Raw genomic sequence first — 22791 nt, forward strand, 5'->3', positions numbered from 1 at the left:
CCTGGGGCGGTATAGATAAGTGAATCAAATGACTTTGGCTGCTGTGGAGGAGAGGATGCTGCATGGTCACGCGGAGACGTTTTGAATGTGAATAATGTGAATCGTCAATGAAGACTTCGAATCTGCTGAATCAAGAATCAAGAATCTGAGTCAAGTGACAATCAACCGACCGATCAAAGAAAGTGAAAGAGTTGTTGTGTGCTTTCCACCGCGCGTCTCCATCCAACGCTCGCGCCATAATTAACACAACACCTGGCCCGGCCATCCAACCCAGATCGACTCATCTGCTCTGCGTAAGGGCAGGGCACAGGCAGCCAGGCTTTACGAGCATGTCCAACATTTACAACACCGAGCCCGCGCCTAGCGCTAGAGTCGTCATGAGCACCAGCGCAGGCGATCTAGACATCGAGTGCGTGCTTGCCAGCAGCTGCGACTTGCGATTGATTGATGCGCGCGGCGGGCATCAAAGGTCTCGCTGTGGCTGCCAAGGCATCCACACACACGCACGCACACGCACACGCAACGCACCATTGCGTGGTCCAGGATATGGCCTCCTCTTGCTGACTCCCTTCACCGCATTCCCACTTGCACTTGCAGATTGTGGGCCAAAGAAACACCTTTGGCTTCGAGAAACTTTCTTCAGCTGGCCATGGAGGGTTACTATGATGGCACGACCTTTCATCGACTAGTGCAAGGCTTCATCATTCAAGGTGGAGATGCTTCGGGCGCAGGCGATGGCGGTGCGTTCACCCAGTCACTCGCTCATCTTCGTCACTTTTTGCAATCGATGAGTTCCGCTGATGAGCCTGCGCCTGTTCCCTCGCAACAGGAGAATCGATCTATGGTCAACCTTTTGCTGATGAACCGCATCAAAGGCTGAGATTGAACCGAAGAGGCTTGCTAGCCTGCGCAAACGAAGGCGAGAGGGACAGCAACACGAGCCAATTCTTTGTGAGCGAGCACGGCATGGCAAGCCCGCACATCCAAGACGCGGGACCATTGCCGCGGCGAACTAAATGCATGCACTCATGCTCCTCCCCCTTTTCTGTCCTGCAGTTCACCCTAGACGCTACTCCAGAGCTTCAAGGCCGTCATACAATGTTCGGTCGCATCACTGGTCCGACAATTTACAATCTCTTGACGCTCGCATCTCACGAGGTTCAGCAGGGCACCGATACACCCGTGCAGCCCGCTCCCAAAGTGCTCACCGTCAAAGTTTTAGAGGAGCCTTGGGGCGACGTCAAGCCGAGGATCACGCGCGAGGAGAGGGCCGAGCAGGAGAGGGCGAGAAGAGTCGCAAAGAAGGAGAGGGCGCGAGAGAGGGAAAAGGGAGCAAAGGGCGTCAAGTGAGTTCTGAAGCTGGCCTCCTCATCGCAAGTCGAACGATCGCTGAGCTGCCCCTCTAAAACATGCCGCCCGGTGGTCAGGAACAAATCGTTGCTTTCTTTCGGCGAGACGGAAGAGGAGGGCGCGATATTGAAAGGTCCAAAAAGCTCGCACGACTTGCTACCGGAGTATAAGCGTGCCAAGCGAATGCGCCAAGAGAGCGAGGGGCTAGTGTCGCGAATTGGCTCAACGACCGAGACTTCCGCCTCTCGAGGCGACCGCAGCTCACACGCGCAAGCAGCGCCGTCCAGAGCGGTCAAAAAAGATGAGCAGGCCATGCACAAGAGACCTGATGGAGAGCTTGAAGAGGCCGTCTCTCTCGCCAAGCTGAGAGAGCAGGCTTCCAAGCCGACAGCTCGAGAAGAGCAAGCGCAAAAGATTGCAAAGTTGGAAGCTTCATTGCGGCGTGATGGAGCAACATCGAAGGAAGAGGAAGTGTCTCGAGCAACGCAAGCCAAGAGCAAAGGTCGATTAGCCTTGGAAGCTATGCGGGCTCAGTACACCTCGTCGACGAGCGGTGGGGGCGCAGCGAGCAGAAAGTCGAAGAGGGAGATGGACAGAGCGAGCAAGAAGGAGCGAGAGAATGAAGAAGCTCTGGAGAGGTTCAAGGATGGACTTAGGAGAGCTAGCGCTAGCGTCAGTGGGAGCGAATCGCCAGAGAGGAGCAGGAAAGGATCCAGAGCGCGAGGAGTGGAGGAGTGGGATGAGGAAGAGAGGTTGATGAAGGAGTATGGAAGCGAGAGCAGCGAGGGGATGACGGGTGGGAGCTGGAGAGAGCACGTGTTCAGAGCTGGGAAGGATCAAGTCAACGAGCGGGTTGGGCAGGATGATCAGGTGAGCCTAGCCTTGCGTCTTTTCGACTCCGCACTACTTGTTGACTCTGTGCGGCTGGATGTCGCTCATGTCCAGTACGTGACGTTGGACCCGCGTGCGCCTGGAGCCTTGTCCCTCGCAGTGGATGGAGAAAAGGACAGGGGCAAGCGAGGTCGAGAATTGGTCGAGTCGCGCGAAGATCATTCCAGGCGCTCGGAACGACGAGGAAAGGAAGAGAGCAGGAGGCAGAGCCGCAGCAGCAGGAGATATTCTAGGAGTCCGCAGTATGGACGTGCGCGCGATGATCGGGGTAAGGGTAGAGATGAAGAGAGAGATGCAAGGAGAGTGGCAAGGTACGAAGGTGAAGAGGTCAAACCCAGAGACGTGCAGAGATGGTAAGGGCCGCTTTCTGCTCTGCTCTGCTCCTCCCGCGCGCGCATTTGCAGTGCGAAGAGGACCAAGATCCTCAAACTCGACTCCCCATTCCTACCGCAACCGCTGCATCGCCCTCGCTGTTCCATCTACGCAAAACACAAATTGGGGGGGGGCGTGCTTACAGATCCACAAGCTACGCGTCTGCTTCTGTCCACCTCTTCGACCATGCAAGCGTGCTCTGCCGCATAAGCACAAGTCGAGCGATGACGAGCTCGCGAATCGGACACTGTTGGCTGAACACAACACCTATCGAAGCTCTGTGTCGAATGTCCTGTTCTGCGCGTCCGAATTGCTCGACCAGCAGCGCATCTCCCACAGCCCCGCCACGTAAAGCCAGCGAGCGCCGACTCGTACTTTGGTCGCCCCCAAATAGATGAGCGGAACGACCATGGATCCGCTAGCTAGCAGTTGACACCGAGCGTGAGTCACGTTCATCGAATTCGTGTACGTGTGAGCTAGAAATGAAGATTACAAATATCCATTGCGGGAGGGATGGAGTAGAAGGGAACAGATGATAGTTGTCAGTGGTGCGAGACGTGTACAGTACAAGATGCGAATGAGTGAATCGTGCAGGCGGCGCAAACACCGACTTTGAAGCAATACACGCTGCGCAGAAGCTTCGATTGCTCATGAAGGGTTCGCAAGAAGAAGCTTGCAGGAGAAGCTTGCAGGCAATTCTGCAAGATGATATCTAGAGGAGAGGCACCCCGCGCCTACTCTTATGACCCGCGCCAGGTTGTTCACCCTATGGCACCGGCGTGCGGCATTAGCGTGCCATCCGTCTCACCACTCGTCCATCTCGCTGCCAAATCTGCTGAATTCGACAAGCTCGCAGCCAAAAGATTTGCCGCGCTTCTCTTTCTTCGGGTCCACACTGGTCGAAGCTCCCTCTTCCGACTCTTTGTACATGTCCAGAACCACCGAGGATGTTTCTTTCGATGACTGCATGACGTCGCGAGACGTGTCTGGTCGAGCTGCGAGGGCGATGCGATAGTAACCTCCTGAAGACGTGAGCGCGACGAGATGATACTTCCCATCTCTGGATTTCGGAGCCAGACTTGGACCCTCGTCTTGCGCTCGTTTCTTGACGCGACCAGTCTCTGCATCCTGTGAGGTGGAGGTCATGGGAGCGTCGGCGCGGATCCAGCTCAAGAAGATCCTCTCTTCAATGGATGCTTCTCCCTTCAGGACGTCGCCCACTCTGGCTCTCATCGCTGCCCATGCGCCCTCTGTACTTCGTTGCTCTCCACCTCCCACAGCCTCTACTCTGCTGCTGTCCTTCTGCGCTGCTACCGTGTCGCTCCGATGGTTTTCGTCTCTTGCGCTCTGGCGCGCGTGTGAACCTCCGACATCACGCGTCTTCCTTGGTCCGACCAGAAGCCCCTTTCCCCTACTCGAAAATACTTCGAGCGGGATGAAGAATTGAGCATCGGACCACTCCGACTTGAAGTACTTTGGCAACATCTCTTTGGGTATATTGCCGACCAGCCCACCAATCGCAGACGGCAGATATTTTGTGGCGTTTTGAGAAAGACGAAATGCTGTTGTCGTCTTACGCGACGTGTTTTGGACGTTGTCCAAGGTCGATGCGTTGCGGGCCTCGAGCATCGAGAAAATGTGAATGGTGCCCGTATCGCTGGCTACTGCCACTGCGCAATTGTCGGGTGCAAAAGACACGTCCAGAATGCCGGCTTGATCCGTGCCTCTTCTAAACTCTCGCAACAAAGAGGGCGCGATTTGCGTCTTTGCGCGTCCACCGTCGTTGTGGGGAGCTGACTTGGTCACCGCCCAGACGCGGATCAAGGTTCCTCGAGCAGAAGCGGTGGCAAGCAGTGAGCCATCCTGAGATAACGCAAGCGAGGTAACGCTAGACGAGTGGGCTGCTAGGATGGACGTTGCGCCTGTCAAAATTGCTCTTCGTTCCATGCCGCGCTGGTGGCGTGAGAGTGGGAGACGCAAGAGCTGCACATGGCCCCTCTGCCGTCCTGGCAAAGCTACGAGAGCCGAACCTCCTGCGTGGGAAGAGATGGCGATAGAAGATGCTGTGGAGCGGTGGTCGAGACGCGTCAGCAGGCTCGAGCACACGAGAGCTCTGATTGCACGGATCGCGAATTTCGAGCATGCTGACTCACAAGAAACTTTCGCAGCGATATCCAATTTTGCAACCTGCCGAACGCTCATTGGTCTACTCATTACTCCAGATACAGCGTCGCTCTTCTCGTTCGGCTGGTCTGCCAGCTCAAAGACATGAGCTTGAGTCTCGAGAAGAGCAACAAGCATAGTACTGCGTTGGTCTGTGCCTTGGCGGAACGACTTGACCCGCACACCTTGTACAGCTTCGCCAAACTCTAGCTCTGCTACCTCTCTGCCCTTTCCCTCTGCGATGCCACGATCTGCATCGCTCACAGTAGTGCGCTCCGGAATGGGAATAGCACCAGCGCGCATGGCCGCCGTTCGCCGTTCCTGTGCGGCGGCAGGCAATTCTGACCCGGTAATGCTCGTATTGAGGCTTCTGTCCATCTGGGCGCCGGATGCAGCCTGTTCCAGCGACAAATCATCCAAATGTCTCGCTAGACCAGCTGCACTGCCCATCTCCGATGTCCTAGATGTAGCACCGCGCTGATCACGCTTTGCCTGGTGTGAAGCCTTGTTGACGTCCTCTTTAGTCGATTGCTCGCCCGAATATGACGCTCCGCCATCTGACGAGGCAGAGCGCGAGGAGCTTGACCTAGCATCTTCACCGCTGTGAGACGCAAAGGGGTCGTCTAGACCGGCCGAACTTGCTGATATGCTGCGGCCTTGTGAGTTTCCGTGCTGGCTCGAATCCATCCTAAAGCTTTCGGAATCACTAGAAAGCTTCCCTAAGGCCGCCGAGCTGTCTGAGAATTTGGTTGAGGCTTCGTTCGACAGCTGATGGAGCTGGCTGGCCGACATGCCGCGCAGCTCGAGGTCCGTGGGGTCTGTCGCCAGCTCCTGCGAGGATTCCCGCAGGATGAGGCCATCATCCTCCTCAGCCTCATCCTCCACATCACCTACTGGCTCATGCGCCGGGAGATTGCCATGCAGTAAAGAAGAAAGTGCCCCACTGCGCTGCATACCTTTTGAGTCTCGAGATGAGCTCGCAATAGACGATGCGTCATCTTCGTGAGCTTCAGATGCCGCAGATGAGAGATGCAGGTCAGGATGACCAGACTCGCGCGCCCATGCTGCTACTCTTCGTCGCGCTTCCATCCCTTCCAGGTCCAAGGAGCGAGACGATGCGGACACAGTGGGACTCCCTGAGATAGCTGGCACTTGCCTGCTCGATTGCTTGCGATAGATTGGACCGGGCGCTTGCGCTGAGCCAGCATCAAAGACTGTGGAAGCTTGATCTTCGTCGGGCAGTCCCGCTGTTTTTGAGGAACTAGCCGCGGCAATGGACAAGCTTGCGGCTTCATCCCACAGCACGACCTTGTTGGGCGCGAAGAGGGGCACCCTGCCTCCTCCTACAAGCACGAGCAAAGAGCTGGAGTCAACAGCGCAAGCGAAGGACAAGCCACCTTGAGAGGGGGGGAAATCTGCGAGTCCAAGGTGAGGTCATCCGAGTAACGGATATTTGCATGCGATTCTGGGTCCGACTCACTTCGCCTAGCCACGATCTTGAGAGGAGCAGCTCTGAGAATGATGAAACCATCGTCGGTAGCGCATACATACAGGTTGCTTGCCGACCGGCTGTCCCTTGCCCCCACCACCTCGTGCACTTGAAGACGCGTATCCGGCCTTGATGCAGCCTCATCGCTGACGTCACCTCGCAAAGGAGTGCAGGAAGCCCAGGTGAACAAGGGAGCCGAGACGTGGGAAGAGAGCGTGTGTCGAGGAAGGGGCATCATGATGGAAGCGAGTGTACGATGGCTGTAGCTGCGACAGGGCTAAGCGATGGAAGAGCCATGTGGGGCGTTCGCGCGAGCGAGACCGTCAAGCTGAGCGCGGCTCTGGCCAATAGGAGCTGGCCCAAGGGCAAGGCACGCACGCTTTGCAACACTCTCTGATGCAAGCAAAGATCGAGGTATGGGAGTTGTGACTCTTGGTGGTCCGTGGGATGTGTGTGCACTTCACGTCGCACTTCGTGAAATGCGCGCGCATGCAATCATCACACGAGCGAAGCGAATTCACATTAATCGTGAATCACAATCTCGCATGGCTGCACAACAATCACGAATCACGTGAATGCCCGATCAACCTGCTGCTTCATGTGATGCACAGATACGGTAGACTGACTCACCTCTGGTAAGGCTGGTAAGGTATGATACCTCTGCACGCATCACAACTCTTGACTACTCTTGACTCATCAGACCTCGAACGATCCGTCCTGAATCGTGAATTTGAAGCGACACGTCGCCGCTAGCCACCATGGCGGGATTTGACTCTCCACTCAGAATTCTGTCTTGATGTGGATTCTGAGACAAGGGATGGGGATTCGTAATGGAAATCTTCCACAACTGCGAAAAACTCAAAAAGTTGAACTGTTTGAGTATTCGTTGGCAATTCACATTTACGTTGCGATTGCCAGTAACGTCACCGCACCCGTAGGCGCTCAAGGTCGGAGACTTGGCGCCAGATATTGGCGCCGTCATGTCAGAAATGTAGCTAGCTCGCTTCACAACGGCGGGAGATGCACACAGTCACCAAGACTTTTGGCCTCGACGCACTGATGGCACACGCCACCAAAGGTGCAATCAAGAATCCTCTTCTGACTGTATCACCATAGTCGCACCCACGTACGCGCCCCGCAAAAGAAGCGCCACCAGCGGCCGCCGGTCCATGAGTTGGTCCGCTGCAGATGCGAAGCCACGACCAGCAGCGATCGCAAAGGCCCAATGCCTCGGCGAGTACCTCGACGGTCCCATCGACTCACACCGACAAAGGCATGAAGCGGTGTGATTTGATCAAGAATGTGAATGTGAATGTGAATGTGAATGTGAATGATCAGAGCCCTGCAACCCGCCCACACTGCGCTGAGATAGAGCAGAGAGCTGAGCTGAGTTGCTCCACATTCAGAATGACAAGCCACTCCGCACGTGCGCAGAACGCGGTCGATGATGGCAAACAAAAAATCCAAATCCAAATCCAAATAAGCATAGTGAAGGGTGGTGCGAGCAGTAGTGAGTGAGTGTCAGTGGCGGGCACAATGTGCCGCATAGCCGTGATGCAAGGCGGACGTTTACGGTTCACCTGCGGGCAATCAATCGCATCGGTGTTTGGTCACCTATACGTACATGCAAATCACGAATGCGCTTGTGAGAAGCTAGCGTGAAAAGGGCACCGAGGTACATTTCTCCGCCGTGCGTGATGCGATTCTTCTTGCGAATCACTTCTGTCGGGGAAACATCATGCTTCTCCACAACGCGCATATAGGAACGTTCCCTATTGCGTTGCTCAACTTTGGTGGACCGCAGGCTGTCTTTGTGGACGGCATAGTCCAGCTCCGTCTTCTGTGCAGGTACCTTGCCCGTGCTGATGTAGGTACGAGCGCTAGCGGCGACTGCCGTTGCTTCATAGCGCTTCGGTGATGCTCGCTGGCTGCAAAGGTGCAGTACATCTCTCGTTCATGGCTGTGCGACGATTCCAACGTCCCTCAAACGTACAAAAGGATCATGATGCTTGACAAGCGCCCCAGTTCCCCACGCAAGCGACGCTTTCCGCATACTTTGTACACGATGCAGATCTCGCTGGCCCTACTCTCCTCCGTTCTGAGCGTCGCTCTCGCTGCTCAGAACATCCTTGCTGCCCCTAGCCCTTTGCCTTTGCCTGGCGTGGACAATGATTTGGACGGTGACAAGCAGCTCAATGATGGCCTACCTGCCGACATCTTTCATTACATGGTGAGCTCCAAAACATATGTTGCTTCCCCACGCTCTGTCATCGTCACTCACCTTCCCATCTCACCACAGGGTCAATACTCTCCTCGTTACTTGGTGAAAGACGATACGACCTTGGTCCCTCCGGGCTGCCAAGTGTCCGCAGTCTCATCCCTTGAGCGTCACGGAGCACGTCATTTCACTTCCGGCGCTCTCAAGAACGCTCAAGCCACGCTCAAGACGCTCAAGACGGCTCTATCTCCGGCCGCAAATGTGCCTGATAACCTGCGCTTCATTGCCAACTACACCATTGGTACCGAGACTGGCAGTCTGGTGCCATATGGCGCGTTGCAAGCTTATCTCTCTGGCAAGAGCACCGCAAAAGTCTACCCGGGTTTGTCGGGACGCAACGCAAAGCTGTTCGTCAGGTCTTCTGGCGACGAAGCGCTTGGCGATGATCGTGTCATTGTTACCGCCAAGTATTGGAGGCTCGGCTTCGAAGGCAAACCGTTCCCCTCTGGTGATTTCAGCACGTCGGCTCAGATCCGCGCGGCGCCCGGTCTGACCGAGCCAGACGTCGTGTTTAGCGAATTGACTGGTCAGAACAATACGCTCGACGTTTCTACCTGCACGAATGAAAACAATCTCCCCTCCAGTCAAGGAGAGAGCGGTGCCCAAAGCCGCTATGGAGCTTCGACTCTGGTGCCTACCATTGGCGCGAGGTTGCAACAAGTCATCAAGGACGCTGGTGGTGCCAACGTCACGCTGACCTACTCTGACATTTTGAACATCGGGAATTTGGTGAGATGCAACGCGGTCCGGGCGCACTGCAGGTGAACGATCACTGACAGTGTTTGTTTGCGCCGCACACAGTGCAGCTTCGAGACTCTGGGTCTCTCGACGGTGCAATCTGGATCCCTGCAGCTACCCAATGGAAAGATCTCGCCCTGGTGCAACATCTTCAATAATGACGAATGGCCCTTGTATGGCTACGCCTTGGACGTGGGCAAATGGACTGGAGCAGGGTATGGCAATCCGTACTACAAAGCTCTGGGTCAAGGATACATCCGAGAGCTGTTGGCTAGATTCAACGGGAAGCTGCCTCCCGCACTTGACAAGCCTACCAGTCTGAACTCGACCATCGACGGCAGCAATGCTACTTTTCCGACCCCGCCCGCCAAGACGATCTTCTTTGATGGCTCTCACGATAACAGTGAGTTTGAACAGGCGCATTTGCGGCTCTAGCGCTGACCTTGCATTCATGGGCTCTTTTAAGACGTTGGACCTATTGCGGCAGCTTTCGGCCTTTTTGACGGGCCAGCGCTCCAGACAAGCTCCCACGCCGAACAAGCCCCCCACAACTGGGTCTTCTCGAGAATCGCGCCATTGCAAGGCAAAATCGGTGAGGTTGCTCTCGTCTCTTCCATCTTTCTCGCTTGCCTGCTCACCCTCCCTCTCCTCGGCCCACTCGCGCACCGACAGTCTTCGAAAAGATCACGTGTGGCGTGCCTAACACGCCATTGCCACTGTCACAAGACTACCTTCGTATCCGAGCAAATGGAGCGATACAGTCTCCGAGCAACGCGTCTTGGTGCCCAGATGCCGGCCTTGACCCCTTATCGAGACTTGGCCTTTGCAAACTGTCTAACGTGAACAAGGCACTCGACTGGGTCAACACTGACACCGAATGGCAAAAGTGCTTCGCTTAAAGAAGATCGCGCACCCCTCCATTTTCTCTGACAGTGAAACCGGAATTGCATGCAATTGAAATTTGACCATGTGTGTGCTATGTGAAGCGTAATTTGGAGTCGACGGCAAAGTCGAAAATCGCGATCAAGCGTCTTCGGTAGAACCGTCCGCCGCAGCTTTAAGTCGATCCCAAGCCTCCCCGTCGAGCTTGACGAACGTGTCCACTTCTTGCAGCGCGCCAATCTCACTTCTGAGCGCTTCGACATCTGCGCGCATTTGTGCTCTCATCCTTTCAGCTTCGGGATCTGACGCTAACGCCACGCCATCTGAATTGTTCACCCCACTGCGGCCGAAAATGGACCCCAAGCCGAGCGATTGATTGCCTCTCTTTAACCTTCGGAGCGACTCATAATTGCGATTCATGGCTTGCAGCGACGAAGTGTACCTTCATGGGAGGTGGCGTTCAGTGGGTGAGCCTAGTTCAAGACAGATCCGATCGTTGTGTACCTACCGTTCAACGATGTCATCGACGACCTTTTGAGCCCAAGAGCTTCTCGTCTCGGTGTCGAGGTGTCGCGCGAGCGCTAAGCTGCTATTCGTATCTCCAGCTCGCTCTCCCTTGCCAAGATACATTTTGAGCGGTCTCAAGGCTTGTGGCACAAAGTACGATGGTTCCAATCCTTGGGCACTCGACGGGCTGGAGGTTGGAGCAGAGCTGCCTCTGTATTGCGTCCCCATCGACCTCACCAGTCTTAGCGGCTCTCCACACCGAGTCTTTAGCACACTAACGATCCTCTGAGACAAAGAAGCGACGCTTTGTCCCTGGTAGGAACAAGCTTCCTGGAGTGTGTCTAAGAGAATAGGTGCCAGCCGAGATCAGCAAGTGGGACCTGCCGGTGCCTACAATACGTAGACTCACGACGCATTGCCTTGACCAGCTCTGAGGCCGAAGAACCATCGCTGAGCGATACGATGACAGGCACGATACGAGTGTCAAAAGCGTCAGACAGCTCGCGCTGAAGCCACAGGGTGTCGGCCGCGAAAATTGTCAGGGTCCGCAAAGCTGCATCATCCGCAGCGGTCGCAGCTTCCGATTCGACGTTGGCTGGCGTACCAGTTCGAGAAGGCTGCACAGATCTCATAGGAGAGGCGGGCTGAAGGGAAGCATGAGAGGATCTGCTTGTGAGCAAGGGTGGGAGAGAGCAGCCGACCGCCTCGAGTCCACTCACGCGTTCTTCTTGACCGCTATTGAGGCGGCTGTGAGTCGAAAGGGGAGCTGGGCGGCTGGTCGCGTGCTTGTGAAGCTCCTCCGGTAGCTCCGCGTACAACCAACTCTTGTAACGGCTGACAATCTGCAGGCTCAACCTCCACTGTCTCGCTGCAAGTTCATTCAAGCGAATATGTTTCGCCCACGGAGCCACAAATGCCTCGACGGTGGCCTCGGTGCTGACCATGAGCGGCAATGTGATTGAAATGTTGCCGGTCCTTGCGGTGTCTGCTGCGACAGCTAGCTTGGGTTCTAATTTTGACACGATTTCTCGATACCTGATTTGGAAGTAGACGGAGAGCTGCCACCGCTTCTTGAAGGTCGTATATGTTGGATGATCACGAACAGCATTGGCGGCTTGAGGGGACGGCGCCAACATGAGCAAGCTCGCAAGAAATTCTGAGGTAAGGGTGAAATTCTGATGAAAGGGGGGCGAGAGAGGTGAGGAGGTGCCGTGCAAAGCGCATTGATAGCATGTTGACTTACCTGATGGAAGACGTCTGGTCTGCCGACAAAGAATAGCTGTCCGCCCAGCTCGTCCATGAGCCGATTTCCCACCTCAACCCAGAGCGACTTTGCGAACACGTTGCAGGGGCCGAGGTGCTTTGGTACGTTCGCGCCAGCAGCGTGATGTGCGCCATTCAAAAGTGACAGATTGACTGTTGGAACAGACAGGGCTGGCGCAGAAGCTTTCGCCTGGTGCCGAGGTGCTCTCTCGGCAACATCTGCGATGGGTGCAACCGTCTGGGCAAAGGCCAGAATCTGATTGTAAAGCACGAGCAAGGGCACAGTTGCCTCGCTAATTGCTTCTGGCTGCAGCAAAGGCTTGCTTGATGCTTCCTCGGAACGGACAGCTGCGGAACCCTGCTTCCCATCGAATCCAGCGGGCGTCACGGGCGTCCGTAGATTGGAGACCTCGAGGTTGGAAAGCGAAAGGGAGTTGGAATTGATTACATTCTCAGCCCAGGGTCGGACCAAGCATTCGCGAATGACCTCTGCGACCCCGCGCACACCGTCTAGAGCAGAAGGATCGCTAGAGTTGTCCTGTCGCTGGTGCGGCGCGCTATCTTTCCACTCGTTCTCGGGCAGCAATTGCCAGGTGGATACGGCAAGTTGAAGCCATCGTTGCTGCTCCTGCTTGCGCAACGACCAATACTGCGAGTCCGGCTCGGCCATCTTGGTCACATGGGTGAATCTCTCCAGTTCAGCTGCATCCTTCTCAGCTTGTTGACTGCGTCCCACACGAGCGCCGTAGTGCAAGAGCAGACTCCCACCATCGTACCTCGTGAGCAATTCGATCAGCATTTCGAGATCAACCCGTAACCTTTCTTCCACGCAAGCGGTGCGTTGGCAGTGAGCATCGATGAACCTGCTCAAGCCAAGCGTGAGCGCTTCGCGCTTGTGAAAGAGAAGCGCAGAATACTCTGCAGAAGCCCTGGCCACGCGAGCAGGGAGATCTGCTGTAGTGCTTGCGCTGCTTTCCTCGACGCCGGAGGACAGCGCGGCGTCTGCACCGGCCGAGGAGCGCCGCGTGAGACCAGATGATCTGCGCCGTGCCTTGTGGGCGGAAGAGATACGTCGCTTAGCCATAGGGGGCGAGGAGTAGGGTGATTGATGCTCAATGGCCCCTTCGTCACTTTGAGGTTCGTCGTCGGTATCTGGTGAATGGTAGAAGTCCTCATCAGCAGAGATGGTGCCATGTTCATCCGAATCGCTACCGCCATCCAATGCTATCCAACGAGCAGGATTGTGAGCTCGAAAAGGTCCGACGTCTGTCGGGCTGCGGAGTGACGGACGTGCTTGCGCCGGATGAAGTGGGGAGGCTGCTGCTGCGCGATACGATTCCTTGTGGTGGTGGTCGTGATGGCGATGATGTTGGTGGTGATGATGGGATGTCAGGCCAAGCAGCTGCTCCAACCTTTGCAAGCACTCCTCGAAATTGAGTAGTAACGTCAATTGAGCCTGCACAGGTGCATCAGCGACGTTCAATGCTGTGTAGGAACGATCCCGGTAGATGAAATTTGAACAACTCACCTTGCTTTGTGCTGCCAGGTGCCTCTGCAGCACCACGTCCTCTAACTGTCTCTCTGCCGCTCTCAAATCGTCGCGCACCTCTTCCACCCGACCCCGCACCGAATTCAGACCCAAGGTGCCCGCAACGGGTCCGACAGCGTCATCTGCGTTCTCCTTGTGCCAGGCTAGCCTTGCAATGCGAGGGGCTTCTGCCTTCAAGCTGGTGCCCAGATCTACAAACTTGCGAAAATCCCTGTCCACGACGGATTCCAACTGCTCACGAAGCTGCGACTCAAAGGAGTGCAGCTCGGATGATATCCTGCTCAGCGTCTGACCAGGTGCTCGGGATAGCAGGAAGATGTCGGGAGAAAATTCTTGCGATGGGTCTAGGTGGTCATCTCTCTCGTTGAGCGGGGGCAAGTGAGCGCCAAGCGCACCTGCGACGTCCAGGTGGGCTGTATGCGCATCGCGGGCCTCTGCCGCTGATCGGCCATCAGCCTCAGACAGCTGTGCGTCCTTGCTCATCGTAAAGACAGCATGGCTAGCGCTTGCTTGGTGCTCAGAGATGAAGGAGAAGGAAAAGGGAAGGGTGGAGGGAGGCTTCGAAAGGTGGACCCGTGCAGCACGGAGGCTTTGCAGGTCGTGAATCGAGCGCTTGCTCGGAACGATGCGCATATGCGGTACTCAAGACCGCTGGCCACGGCAGGCAGTGAGTGACCTATCGCCGCGGACCTCCGCTGCTACGCTTCGTTCACCCGAGACTCATACTTGACTCAAGACCGAAGCGCCGGCTGCGTATTCATCGTCTTCACATGTTCTAGTCATGAGTACCAATCAAGAATCACGTGAATCTTGATCAAGTAACTTGACCTACACTCACTCAAGTAATCAATTTTGAAGCGCGAATGCTTAGCTCCAATCAAAATCTGGGTCGAGAGTCAGATTTTCGAATCTGAATTTGAATCTGAAACGTGATTACCAACAATCAAATTCAAACTGTACGGTACCTATACCACGTAGACTGGCTGATGCACGCGGTATCTGTAGACGAAGGGCCGGCCGGCTGCTGCTGTGCGCTGCTCCACATGACAACCAAGATCGCCCTGCGCGCACCGGTCTGCTTCGCGCCCGGCAGCTGCGAGCCTGGTTGTGGCGGTGGCTCGCGCGGTGGTCATGATCGAGTAGCGACTGCATGTAAACCGCGTTCGCCCTCTCGAAGGCACCAGTCATTGTGAATGTGTGCGTCTTGGCCGCGAACACCATCTCTACTCAGCCCACTCACGAGTCAGTGAGTCTCTGCAGCCAGCAAAGCAGCGGAAGCAGCATACCATGACTGGTAAGCATGGACCCGCGCCACCCAGATTCGGCAACCATCATGGCCGAGGTCCGCTGCCAAAGGCAGAGATTGTCAAGCAGGACACTCAACCACCATCTCTCCCCAAGCTCAGCACACCGCAAAAGAAGACCGATGCGCAAGGCAAGACGCGCAATTTCGATGCGGCTGTACTGCCCATGGAGCTGATCGAGGTCGTGATGGAGTACTTGCTGGACATGCCCTCCACCTCCAAGCTGACTCCGCTGCTTGTATGCTCCTCCCTCACCCGCCTCCTCAAACCGATCGTCTATCGCCACGTGACGCTCACCAATCTCGCTGCCCTCCAATCATTCCACGCTGCCATCTCATCTCCTTCCGCCTCCGCTTCCAATAGCGCTGCACCTCGCTCGACATCCACCAGTGAGGGATCGCTGGCGCGCAAGGTGCGATCGCTCTACATTGCCCCGCTGTCGCTATCTTCGGATCTGTGGGCCGCGCTGTCGCCTTCTGCGTTGCCCACCATGCGCACCACAGCCCAGGCTCACAGTCTTGTCAGGCAGATCCTTCGCGCTTGTCGATCGCTGCAGCATCTTGCACTTGATGGCGCTCTGCTGAACAAGGAAGCAGCGGCGAGTTACGGCACGAGCTGCAAACCTCGCAGCTTGACCAGCGTCAATCCTCACTCGTACGTAGGCGGCTTTTCTGCTCCCATCTTCTCCAAGTGCACCACGTGCCACCTCATCGATGGCAGCTTAACACACGAAGAAGTAAGGGAGATTAGGGGAATGGCTGGTGAGTAATAGTGCGCAGTACGCGGGGGAGGCAATCAGTCAGCTAATGACAAAAGAGGTCCTCCGATGCGCCTTGTCGCCTTTCGCTTCACCAGGCCTGCGTCACTTCTCGTGGACCTCACCACGTGAGCACAATTCGGCTCTGCGAGACGTCGATGTCATGCTGCGCATCCTCACGGGTCCGCAGCCGCCCGGTCACACGTCCCTCGACGCGCTGGTCAACAATTTTCAAGCGTTGGATATCACCCCGCTCATCCTTGGAGCAGAGCAAGCTCAGCGCGATGTTGCCTCTGCCCACAACAGCGATGCGATTGAAGACGTCGCTCAGTTGGGGGCACTGGAAGCAGAGCAGCAAGATCGAGATGCTGCACAACTAACCCGTACAGATGCCGGTTTCAGGCTTGGCAGCTCCACGCGAGCAGTAAACATCAAGAGCTTGACCATGCGCTGCCCAGAGTCTAGGTCGGCACTCGTAGGCACGCAATTGCAGCGCGTAGCCGCAAACAAGCCCGGTCTTACCTCCAGCTCACCTTGGGATCATCGCTTCTCGACGCCATCTTTCGCCACCAATTCGGACTACATCGACAGCTCGGCAGCTCACACTCGGGCATTACATGCGCCCAGCGGTGTCATGCTGTGCTCGCAGCCATTGCCCTCCGAGGAGCTGGTGGAAGAGTGGGAAGCGCTACGAGACACGCTCAAAGATCCCATGCTGCTCTACAATGCCATGCCTGGTGGCCACTACAGGGTAGCCAGACCACTCACGCCACCCAAAAGCGGGCAGGGTCACGGAGATGAGCACTCGAGCGACGATCAAGAAGCGGAGATTGATCCGGCTATGTGTCTGAGGCGGATCCACACAGAGTGGTTGAGCGACGTCCTGTCTGGGAAGCTGGATCGGGAATCACGGAGCGTAGCGCCCGCCATATCGGCATGAAGTGCAAACTTGTCTTCCGTCATTTCCTTGCCAAGGAAACAAGATGTTTTGGACGAAACTCAAATTGAACTCGCCCATCATCGCCTCGACGGGAAGGTCGCGCTGCGTTGGCGCACCTCGCCGGACGGGTCCCCACCAATTCATTCCTCTGCGCCCCTCGCGGTGTTCTGCGATCACGCGCGGCGCCACGCCACCCACTGGGAACTTTTGACGGCAGACGCACCTCTGTGGCGAAGAGATGGCAGCACCTCGACCTCAATCAGCATTTCTTCGCAGAGTGGTCCGGCTTGCCGAACCTAGTTCTGAGGTGGCGCACAATACAGGCGCCTAGTCCCACTGATCAATAGAGTCCATGTTGGTGCCACCCGCGAGGGCGGATTGTCGTGCAGCGGTCATCTGTGTGGCAAATGTCGTGTAGGTATCGACAGAGTGCGAAGCATGGAGGTGTCGCTCATGAGGACCCACTCGAAAGCTATCGAAAAGTTTGAGAAGAAGCAAGATGTGCTGCTCTTCGCTCTAGTGTGCTATGTCACCCATCCAGACGCTGGTCGTCAAAGCATCTCAAACGTACTCTTCTTCAGACTTTCGTCAACTCGCAATGCTGTATCCAATTGCGCCCTTGTTTGCGACCCTCTTGCTCGTTGCCCGTGACATCCACGCTTTAGGAGGGCTGGGGCTTGACCGTGCAGCAGCACTGAAGAGCAAGGGCAAAGCTCTCGTCGGTGCAGGCAATACAGACGAGCTTCGAGTGCATTTCTTCCGTCATCAACAAACACACGCAAACGTATTGAAGGTTTCGCAAGGCGTGCATGAGCACGAAGGATTGACTACCCTTACGGACAAGGGAAGGGAAGACGCTCGCAGGCTTGGGCACCATCTCAGCACCCAAGGTCAATTCAAGACAATCTATCACTCGCCTATGCTCAGGGCTAAGCAGACCGCGGAGGAAATGCAGGGAGCTATGGCGGAGCACGGCCAGCACGTCAAATTGGTCCCACTAGAACAGATACGAACTCTTGACCGCGGCAAGGGAGAGGGTCTGCCGTTGAAACAGCTCACAGAGGATGCGAAAGCAGGGAAGGTTCACGAAGGACAGGAAACGCACGAGGCCCAAAACCTTCGATTGCATCAAGGTCTGCACCATATCATCAAGGCGTCCCAAGGCGAGAAAAACACTGCCTTCATCGGGCACTATCACTCGGTTTCTTCCACTCTCGCCGATGTCTTTGCCAAAGGTGGCGCCAGGAAGCCATCTTACATCCCTCCAGATTTGAAAGAAGCGCAGCTGAAGGACAAAGTGTGGATCAAGAACGGCTCGCACAGCGTCGTTTCAATCAAGCCCAGCAAAGTAGCCGACCAGCTTGACAAAGATGGCAAGATGGTCTTCGATCCGGAAACTATACGGATCGAGAAGTGGGGCGAGCTGCTACAGCCGGACGGTAAACTCGCGCATCCACAGATCAAGCCTTACAAATGATGTGGGTGCGTGGTCTGGTTGAGCATCGAGCAGGCGCTCTGTGCTCACAGCAGCGCCTTTACCGCGGCTTCGTGATCGTCAATACGCAAGAAATTGATTCATGGCTGGCGGTCAAACATCGACGCCTTCTGTGGAGGACTCTACCAAAACAAAGCGCGAAGTCGACGGAGAGCAGACGTCTCGCCATTTCGAGAGGCCATCTTATTTCTTCTGTACATCTGAACAAATTTAAAATTCTCATCGAAGGCTTTTCAAAAATGCTTGATTTGTTTTCGCACTCAGCTGTGACCTCAACTCCAACAAACAGGGGTCACATGTCTCACTTGCGGTTTGCTCCTCCATCCATGACCTACAGCAAACCTAATTGCTCCTCAAACTGTCGAAAGAGGATCTGTCATGTCTGTAAGACGTCTCGATCGAGGCCGTGCCCGCTTAAAGCCTTGAGCGCTAGTATGTATTGGAACAACCGTTAGGCAGAGCGCTCAAGCTGCACCTCGTGAGTTAGCAGGTCAAAATTTTGAGCGAAGCTCCGCATAGCATATTTGCGTTTCGGATGTTGCGTGCCTTTTCTCATTTCATAACCTTTGGGACAGCAGTAGTCTTAAAATCACCATTGTTCTTCGTGCTCGTGGCCAGTGTCTGAGATGAACTTTGCCCTGCTAACGAATTGAAATGATCAGGACGAAGTATCTGGCTATCAATTTGGCGGGGGACTATTGAATGGAGTCCTTGTTCGCGACCACAAGATCTGATGATGCAATCACCTTAACAAAAGATGGCTTCATTTTTGTTAATCTCGCACCCAAAAACGCGCACACTTGCCAGTGCTCGCTTCGTTTGAACAAAGCTTTTTCCGTGAACAAGGTTTGGATATGCATCAAACCTGCGCTGGTAAGTGATTGTTTAAGGAGCAAATCCACTTTGGATCATCCTAAAGCTACTGCTTCTATGCTCGAACCTTATGGGAGAGTACTTGTGGCCGCAAATGATAGGGAAGTGCACTACACCGTGCATGTAAATTGGGTCCGCGGGAGGATGAAGAGCGGAAGGATGAAGATATGAGTGCAGGGTTATTGTGCTTTTAGCCAGAGCTACTGGTCAGACGCGGAACCTCTTTGGCCTTTGGGACTCAATCAGCCAGCAGCGCAACTTTGGCTTCTGGTTCAATCTTTGGAACTTTGAATGAATCAAGCGCCGGTGTGTGATGCTTTGTATAACCATTTGAGCCTTCAAATGTCGAAACTCAAAATAGCATGCGACGAAGCTTCAAGACTGGACATACAGAAACGTGAACGTTAAAGAGCGAACAAGCGAAGACCTTGAAAATCGCCCGACGACTCGTGCCAAGCGCAGATCAAAATGTTGAAGTGCTTTTGCTGACCCGAACAATCTGCAATTTTGTTTCTTCCTGTCTTTCTCATTGAATTTGTAGATCATTACAAGATGTAGGACACCAGTGCGCGAATCGATACAATTCCTCTACTTGGCTTCGTAAAAGCTCATGTACGGCGAATGCAAGATGATTGAACGAGTGCGGACCAGAGAGTTCAGTGTACATTACTGGTCAAAAGTGAGCGCAGAAACGGCGAGATTACCTGTCCGAACTGGTCCAAAACATCAGACTTGCGAAGAGCTGTAAAGGAATCAAAATACTTCTAGGCTTGGACCCTCGCTTTGAAAGACTGCTTACTCCCTAGGCCTGCCTCCTGGTGGTCCCCTTCGTCTCACTGCGGAGCTCGGATTAACTAGCGCACGTTAGGAAACCGTCCTGCTGCAGAATCCGAGCAAAATTGGACATGGAGGTTCCGCGCGTGATGAATCCAGCGACACGAGCCAAGTACGTCTGGTGAAAATTGCTGGTAGCGCACTCCTTTCCACTTGAAAGAGCTACTCACAACCTCTAAAGCTAGCGAGGGTGATCTAGCGCTTCGAAGATAGCCGCGTTTCTGACCGCCAAAAAAAAAAAAAAAGGCATCGCGTGCACATCTAAAATATCGACGTTATTCTCCAACGCAAAACGTCACACTCTGACTGGGCTTCCCAAGAATTATTGATTCTTGAAATTGTTTCCGACCTCTGTGCCAGTACTCCACCCAAATTCTGGAAATTGGAAAATGGACTGAGCGCGATGAGACGCACAGATAACTTCCGAGCCTTCACGCGCCGCTGAGAAAGCAACTTCGCGCAGAAATCCGGTGTTTCATGACTCGGACACTGGAAATGTGGTTGGTTCCTCTGACAAACGCCAATACTAACTTGAAGCAAGCACCTGCGCTCTTCTATCCTGCGGTTGACTCATCTGTGAGAGACACAATCACGCGATGACCAGCAAAGTAGACACCAAAAGCATTGCTCGGAATGGGGGCTCTACCTGCAATAACTAGAAAACGAAGATGAAAACGTAGCTCAATGTTCTGGCGGTACAGTGTCATTGCTCAGCGTTCGCGGTCAGGAATTTAGCGCGAAAAACAGCACTTGCTAGTCTCGAGAGGCTACGGCTGCGCTCGCATCCAGTGTAGAATCAGTCTGTGACGTCTGTTTGACCCGATACGAAGATCATTTTGCTCTCCCCTCTGGCAACGCGTCGAGCAGCTGTCCAGATAGCTGGATGTAGATCAAAGTGGGGCGGCTAAAGTTGCTGATGAACAATTGAGTGTCCGTTGTGTAGATGTCGTTCATCATACCATTGCTGCTTGTGTGGACCAGCTCGCAGGATCGCTATGTGTTGATAGCCGGCACGAGTTAAGATTCATTCATTTGAGTCCGTGGAGAATCTGGACGCTGAGACCGACGTCAGCCATCATCATGCGAGCCACCCTTCTCATGCGCAATGCTCCTAATGGTAGTCGAGTGCGGCGAAAACCGCGTGGATTAAGCAGCTATGCCGTCCTTCTGAGAACTTGATTGCCTTTTTTCTGACCTAGATCTAATTTAAACAGCGCGGCTTCTGCAGTCTCTGATGGTATTGCAGAATTTACAGTGCTCATCGTTTTTGAGAGCGATACAGGCGAAGGAGAATAATTCTCCGGGATATTTCAACAGAAATCGCCCTCGTCCTCGGCTAGAAGAAAAGTGAAATGACGCTGATACTGGATGCATGCAGACATGGTTGTAAGACTGAGGTGTTGCTTACAATGATCCCGGCTGAAAGTCAGGACGAGGCGAAGAACCTTCAGATTGGCTAACCTGCGGCGTGAACCCTAGCTCGGCCTACTCAGTGCTCGCTACGCCCCCATCAGTTGACATCGCTCGGCTCCCGGCTGGACTTCGACGTGGAGGCGAATGCCCAGCCTCTGAAGCGCACTGATCCGCGTAACAGCCCATGAATGGACCTGCCAGGCCGTTTGCTGCTGTTCCACAAAACAAGATGCTACCCAGCAGATTGTGAGAGGGACCTACAACTGGCGCAGAGAAGGCTGCAATGTGCAGGCCTTTAGTGTTGTTGCTTCTGCACTGGCTGCCTGGTACGAGCTTGCTGGTCCCAGGCGCCTTGAATTGGAGCCGAGGGCGGCAAAGGCTTCATCGAGGGCAACTTGTTGCCCTTGGTCGCCTCAATGATGATTACTCTGAGCGAGGAGATCAAGGAAGCGAATGCTGGATCTGTCTCTTCGAAGGATTCCGCCATTGCGGCACTCACCAGCGAGGTGATTGCCCTGAGAGCAGACTTGGCACTGTTGAAGAAGGTGCGTGCTCCCAACGGCAATGCTTGATCTCGTGCATGCGCAATGCGCGCATGCTTTGTGAAAGGGTTCACTCAGATTTCACCATCACAGAAGCTCTTGCCACGCAAGTCACAATGAGGTGCTTGTAAGCATCTCGGAGAAGGACTCTGCTCGCAAATTTGCTGTTCAACAGCAAACTGCAAAGGTGATGATGGAACAGCAAACTTGCAAGCAGAGTCCTTCTCCATCAACTCCTTCTTGCGGCGCAGCATGAGCTCTTTTAGCCATGGTCACTTTTTCTTTACCCCAGCAAGCTGCTTGCGCTTAAAGTTTGTCCTGACCTCTTTGTCCTCACCCAGCAGGCTCCTTTAGCCTGCGCCGTTCTTCCACTTCATGCAAATCAAGTCAAATTCCTTCTTTGCTTGGGCTTCCTTGACCTTCAAGGCAGCAAGCTCTTGGTCCACAGGCTTTGGAGGTGGAGCTGCAGTAGGTGGGAGAGGGCGCAGCTTGAGCACTGGCATGTTGAACAAAGGGCGCTTTGCTCTTGGTTTAGCTTTGTTCTTTGGCTTGAGCTTGCAGAATTGAGAGTAAAAAGTAGATCTCAGCACTGATTGTTTGCTATCTCAATCGTGCGTGCCTGCCTAACTATGTGCGCCACATGTGACTCACTTGAGCGTGGGGGATGAACCCAATTGGGCAAAATGGTTTGCGTGCAGCGGCTTATTCAATTTTTGTTAGGCAAGAATGTGCTCTTTGCACTTGGGGGCACAAAAGACAAAGGGATAGGCCAGTAAGGAATAAGGGCTCAGCCTATGATGCTGTTGCAAGCAATGGTAGAAAGAACTGGTGAGACACCACCTCCGCTACTGCCTGGTGAGACACCACCTCCGCTACTGCCTGGTGAGACACCACCTCCACTACTGCCTGGTGAGACACCATCATGACGACAAGGAAGAAGGCCAAATTCCGAGAACCTTGTCCCCCCAGTAACGCCTGGCAAACTCGTAAGAGTTGCCCACCTCCGAGCTTGTCTCCTGGGCGCTTGCGCTCGCGAGTACTTGACCTTGCGAGCGCAACGTTTCTTGCCAGACTTGGCACGACAGCGTCGTTCTTTGCAGGTGAGCATTGATTCTGGCTCAACAGGCATGACCTGTTCCTTGACCTCGTTT

At 54.6% G+C, this 22791-nt stretch overlaps 8 protein-coding genes across 8 annotated transcripts; 6 read left to right on the forward strand and 2 right to left on the reverse strand.

The window, feature by feature from the left end:
* Positions 1 to 329: 329 nt before the first annotated feature.
* IE81DRAFT_288053 (cyclophilin-like protein) lies at positions 330 to 1350 on the forward strand (the record flags this gene model as incomplete). The annotated part of the gene is made up of 4 exons (XM_025511749.1): positions 330 to 409; positions 598 to 740; positions 830 to 951; positions 1057 to 1350. 4 exons carry the CDS (start codon positions 330 to 332, stop codon positions 1348 to 1350), a joined length of 639 nt encoding a protein of 212 aa, XP_025370986.1.
* An 838-nt stretch (positions 1351 to 2188) lies between these two features.
* Positions 2189 to 3191, forward strand: IE81DRAFT_60947 (hypothetical protein). Its single transcript, XM_025517470.1, has 2 exons — positions 2189 to 2220; positions 2296 to 3191. The coding sequence occupies exon 2, from the start codon at positions 2345 to 2347 to the stop codon at positions 2963 to 2965; it is 621 nt and encodes a 206-aa protein (XP_025370987.1). The 5' UTR covers positions 2189 to 2220; positions 2296 to 2344; the 3' UTR covers positions 2966 to 3191.
* Positions 3082 to 6705, reverse strand: IE81DRAFT_340484 (hypothetical protein). The gene is made up of 3 exons (XM_025515613.1): positions 6257 to 6705; positions 4767 to 6191; positions 3082 to 4676 (listed from the first exon to the last, which is right to left on the reverse strand). The coding sequence occupies exons 1-3, from the start codon at positions 6501 to 6503 to the stop codon at positions 3418 to 3420; spliced, it is 2931 nt and encodes a 976-aa protein (XP_025370988.1). The 5' UTR covers positions 6504 to 6705; the 3' UTR covers positions 3082 to 3417.
* A 1625-nt stretch (positions 6706 to 8330) lies between these two features.
* Positions 8331 to 10180, forward strand: IE81DRAFT_329214 (phosphoglycerate mutase-like protein; the record flags this gene model as incomplete). Its single annotated transcript, XM_025515135.1, has 5 exons — positions 8331 to 8495; positions 8565 to 9272; positions 9345 to 9684; positions 9769 to 9873; positions 9954 to 10180. 5 exons carry the CDS (start codon positions 8331 to 8333, stop codon positions 10178 to 10180), a joined length of 1545 nt encoding a protein of 514 aa, XP_025370989.1.
* A 37-nt stretch (positions 10181 to 10217) lies between these two features.
* Positions 10218 to 14211, reverse strand: IE81DRAFT_322004 (COG2-domain-containing protein). The gene is made up of 6 exons (XM_025513503.1): positions 13462 to 14211; positions 11914 to 13389; positions 11390 to 11845; positions 11080 to 11314; positions 10672 to 11011; positions 10218 to 10605 (listed from the first exon to the last, which is right to left on the reverse strand). The coding sequence occupies exons 1-6, from the start codon at positions 14113 to 14115 to the stop codon at positions 10305 to 10307; spliced, it is 3462 nt and encodes a 1153-aa protein (XP_025370990.1). The 5' UTR covers positions 14116 to 14211; the 3' UTR covers positions 10218 to 10304.
* A 454-nt stretch (positions 14212 to 14665) lies between these two features.
* Positions 14666 to 16746, forward strand: IE81DRAFT_61035 (hypothetical protein). Its single transcript, XM_025517471.1, has 2 exons — positions 14666 to 15547; positions 15603 to 16746. Exons 1-2 carry the CDS (start codon positions 14770 to 14772, stop codon positions 16481 to 16483), a joined length of 1659 nt encoding a protein of 552 aa, XP_025370991.1. The 5' UTR covers positions 14666 to 14769; the 3' UTR covers positions 16484 to 16746.
* Positions 16747 to 17009: 263 nt separating this feature from the next.
* IE81DRAFT_346224 (PGAM-domain-containing protein) lies at positions 17010 to 17960 on the forward strand (the record flags this gene model as incomplete). The annotated part of the gene is made up of 1 exon (XM_025516014.1): positions 17010 to 17960. One exon carries the CDS (start codon positions 17010 to 17012, stop codon positions 17958 to 17960), a length of 951 nt encoding a protein of 316 aa, XP_025370992.1.
* A 3421-nt stretch (positions 17961 to 21381) lies between these two features.
* Positions 21382 to 22207, forward strand: IE81DRAFT_329217 (hypothetical protein; the record flags this gene model as incomplete). The annotated part of the gene is made up of 4 exons (XM_025515136.1): positions 21382 to 21424; positions 21477 to 21643; positions 21708 to 21827; positions 21995 to 22207. The coding sequence occupies 4 exons, from the start codon at positions 21382 to 21384 to the stop codon at positions 22205 to 22207; spliced, it is 543 nt and encodes a 180-aa protein (XP_025370993.1).
* Positions 22208 to 22791: the final 584 nt, after the last annotated feature.

The sequence above is a fragment of the Ceraceosorus guamensis genome (genome assembly GCF_003144195.1).
Source record: "Ceraceosorus guamensis strain MCA 4658 unplaced genomic scaffold IE81scaffold_16, whole genome shotgun sequence".
Taxonomy (NCBI): domain Eukaryota; kingdom Fungi; phylum Basidiomycota; class Exobasidiomycetes; order Ceraceosorales; family Ceraceosoraceae; genus Ceraceosorus; species Ceraceosorus guamensis.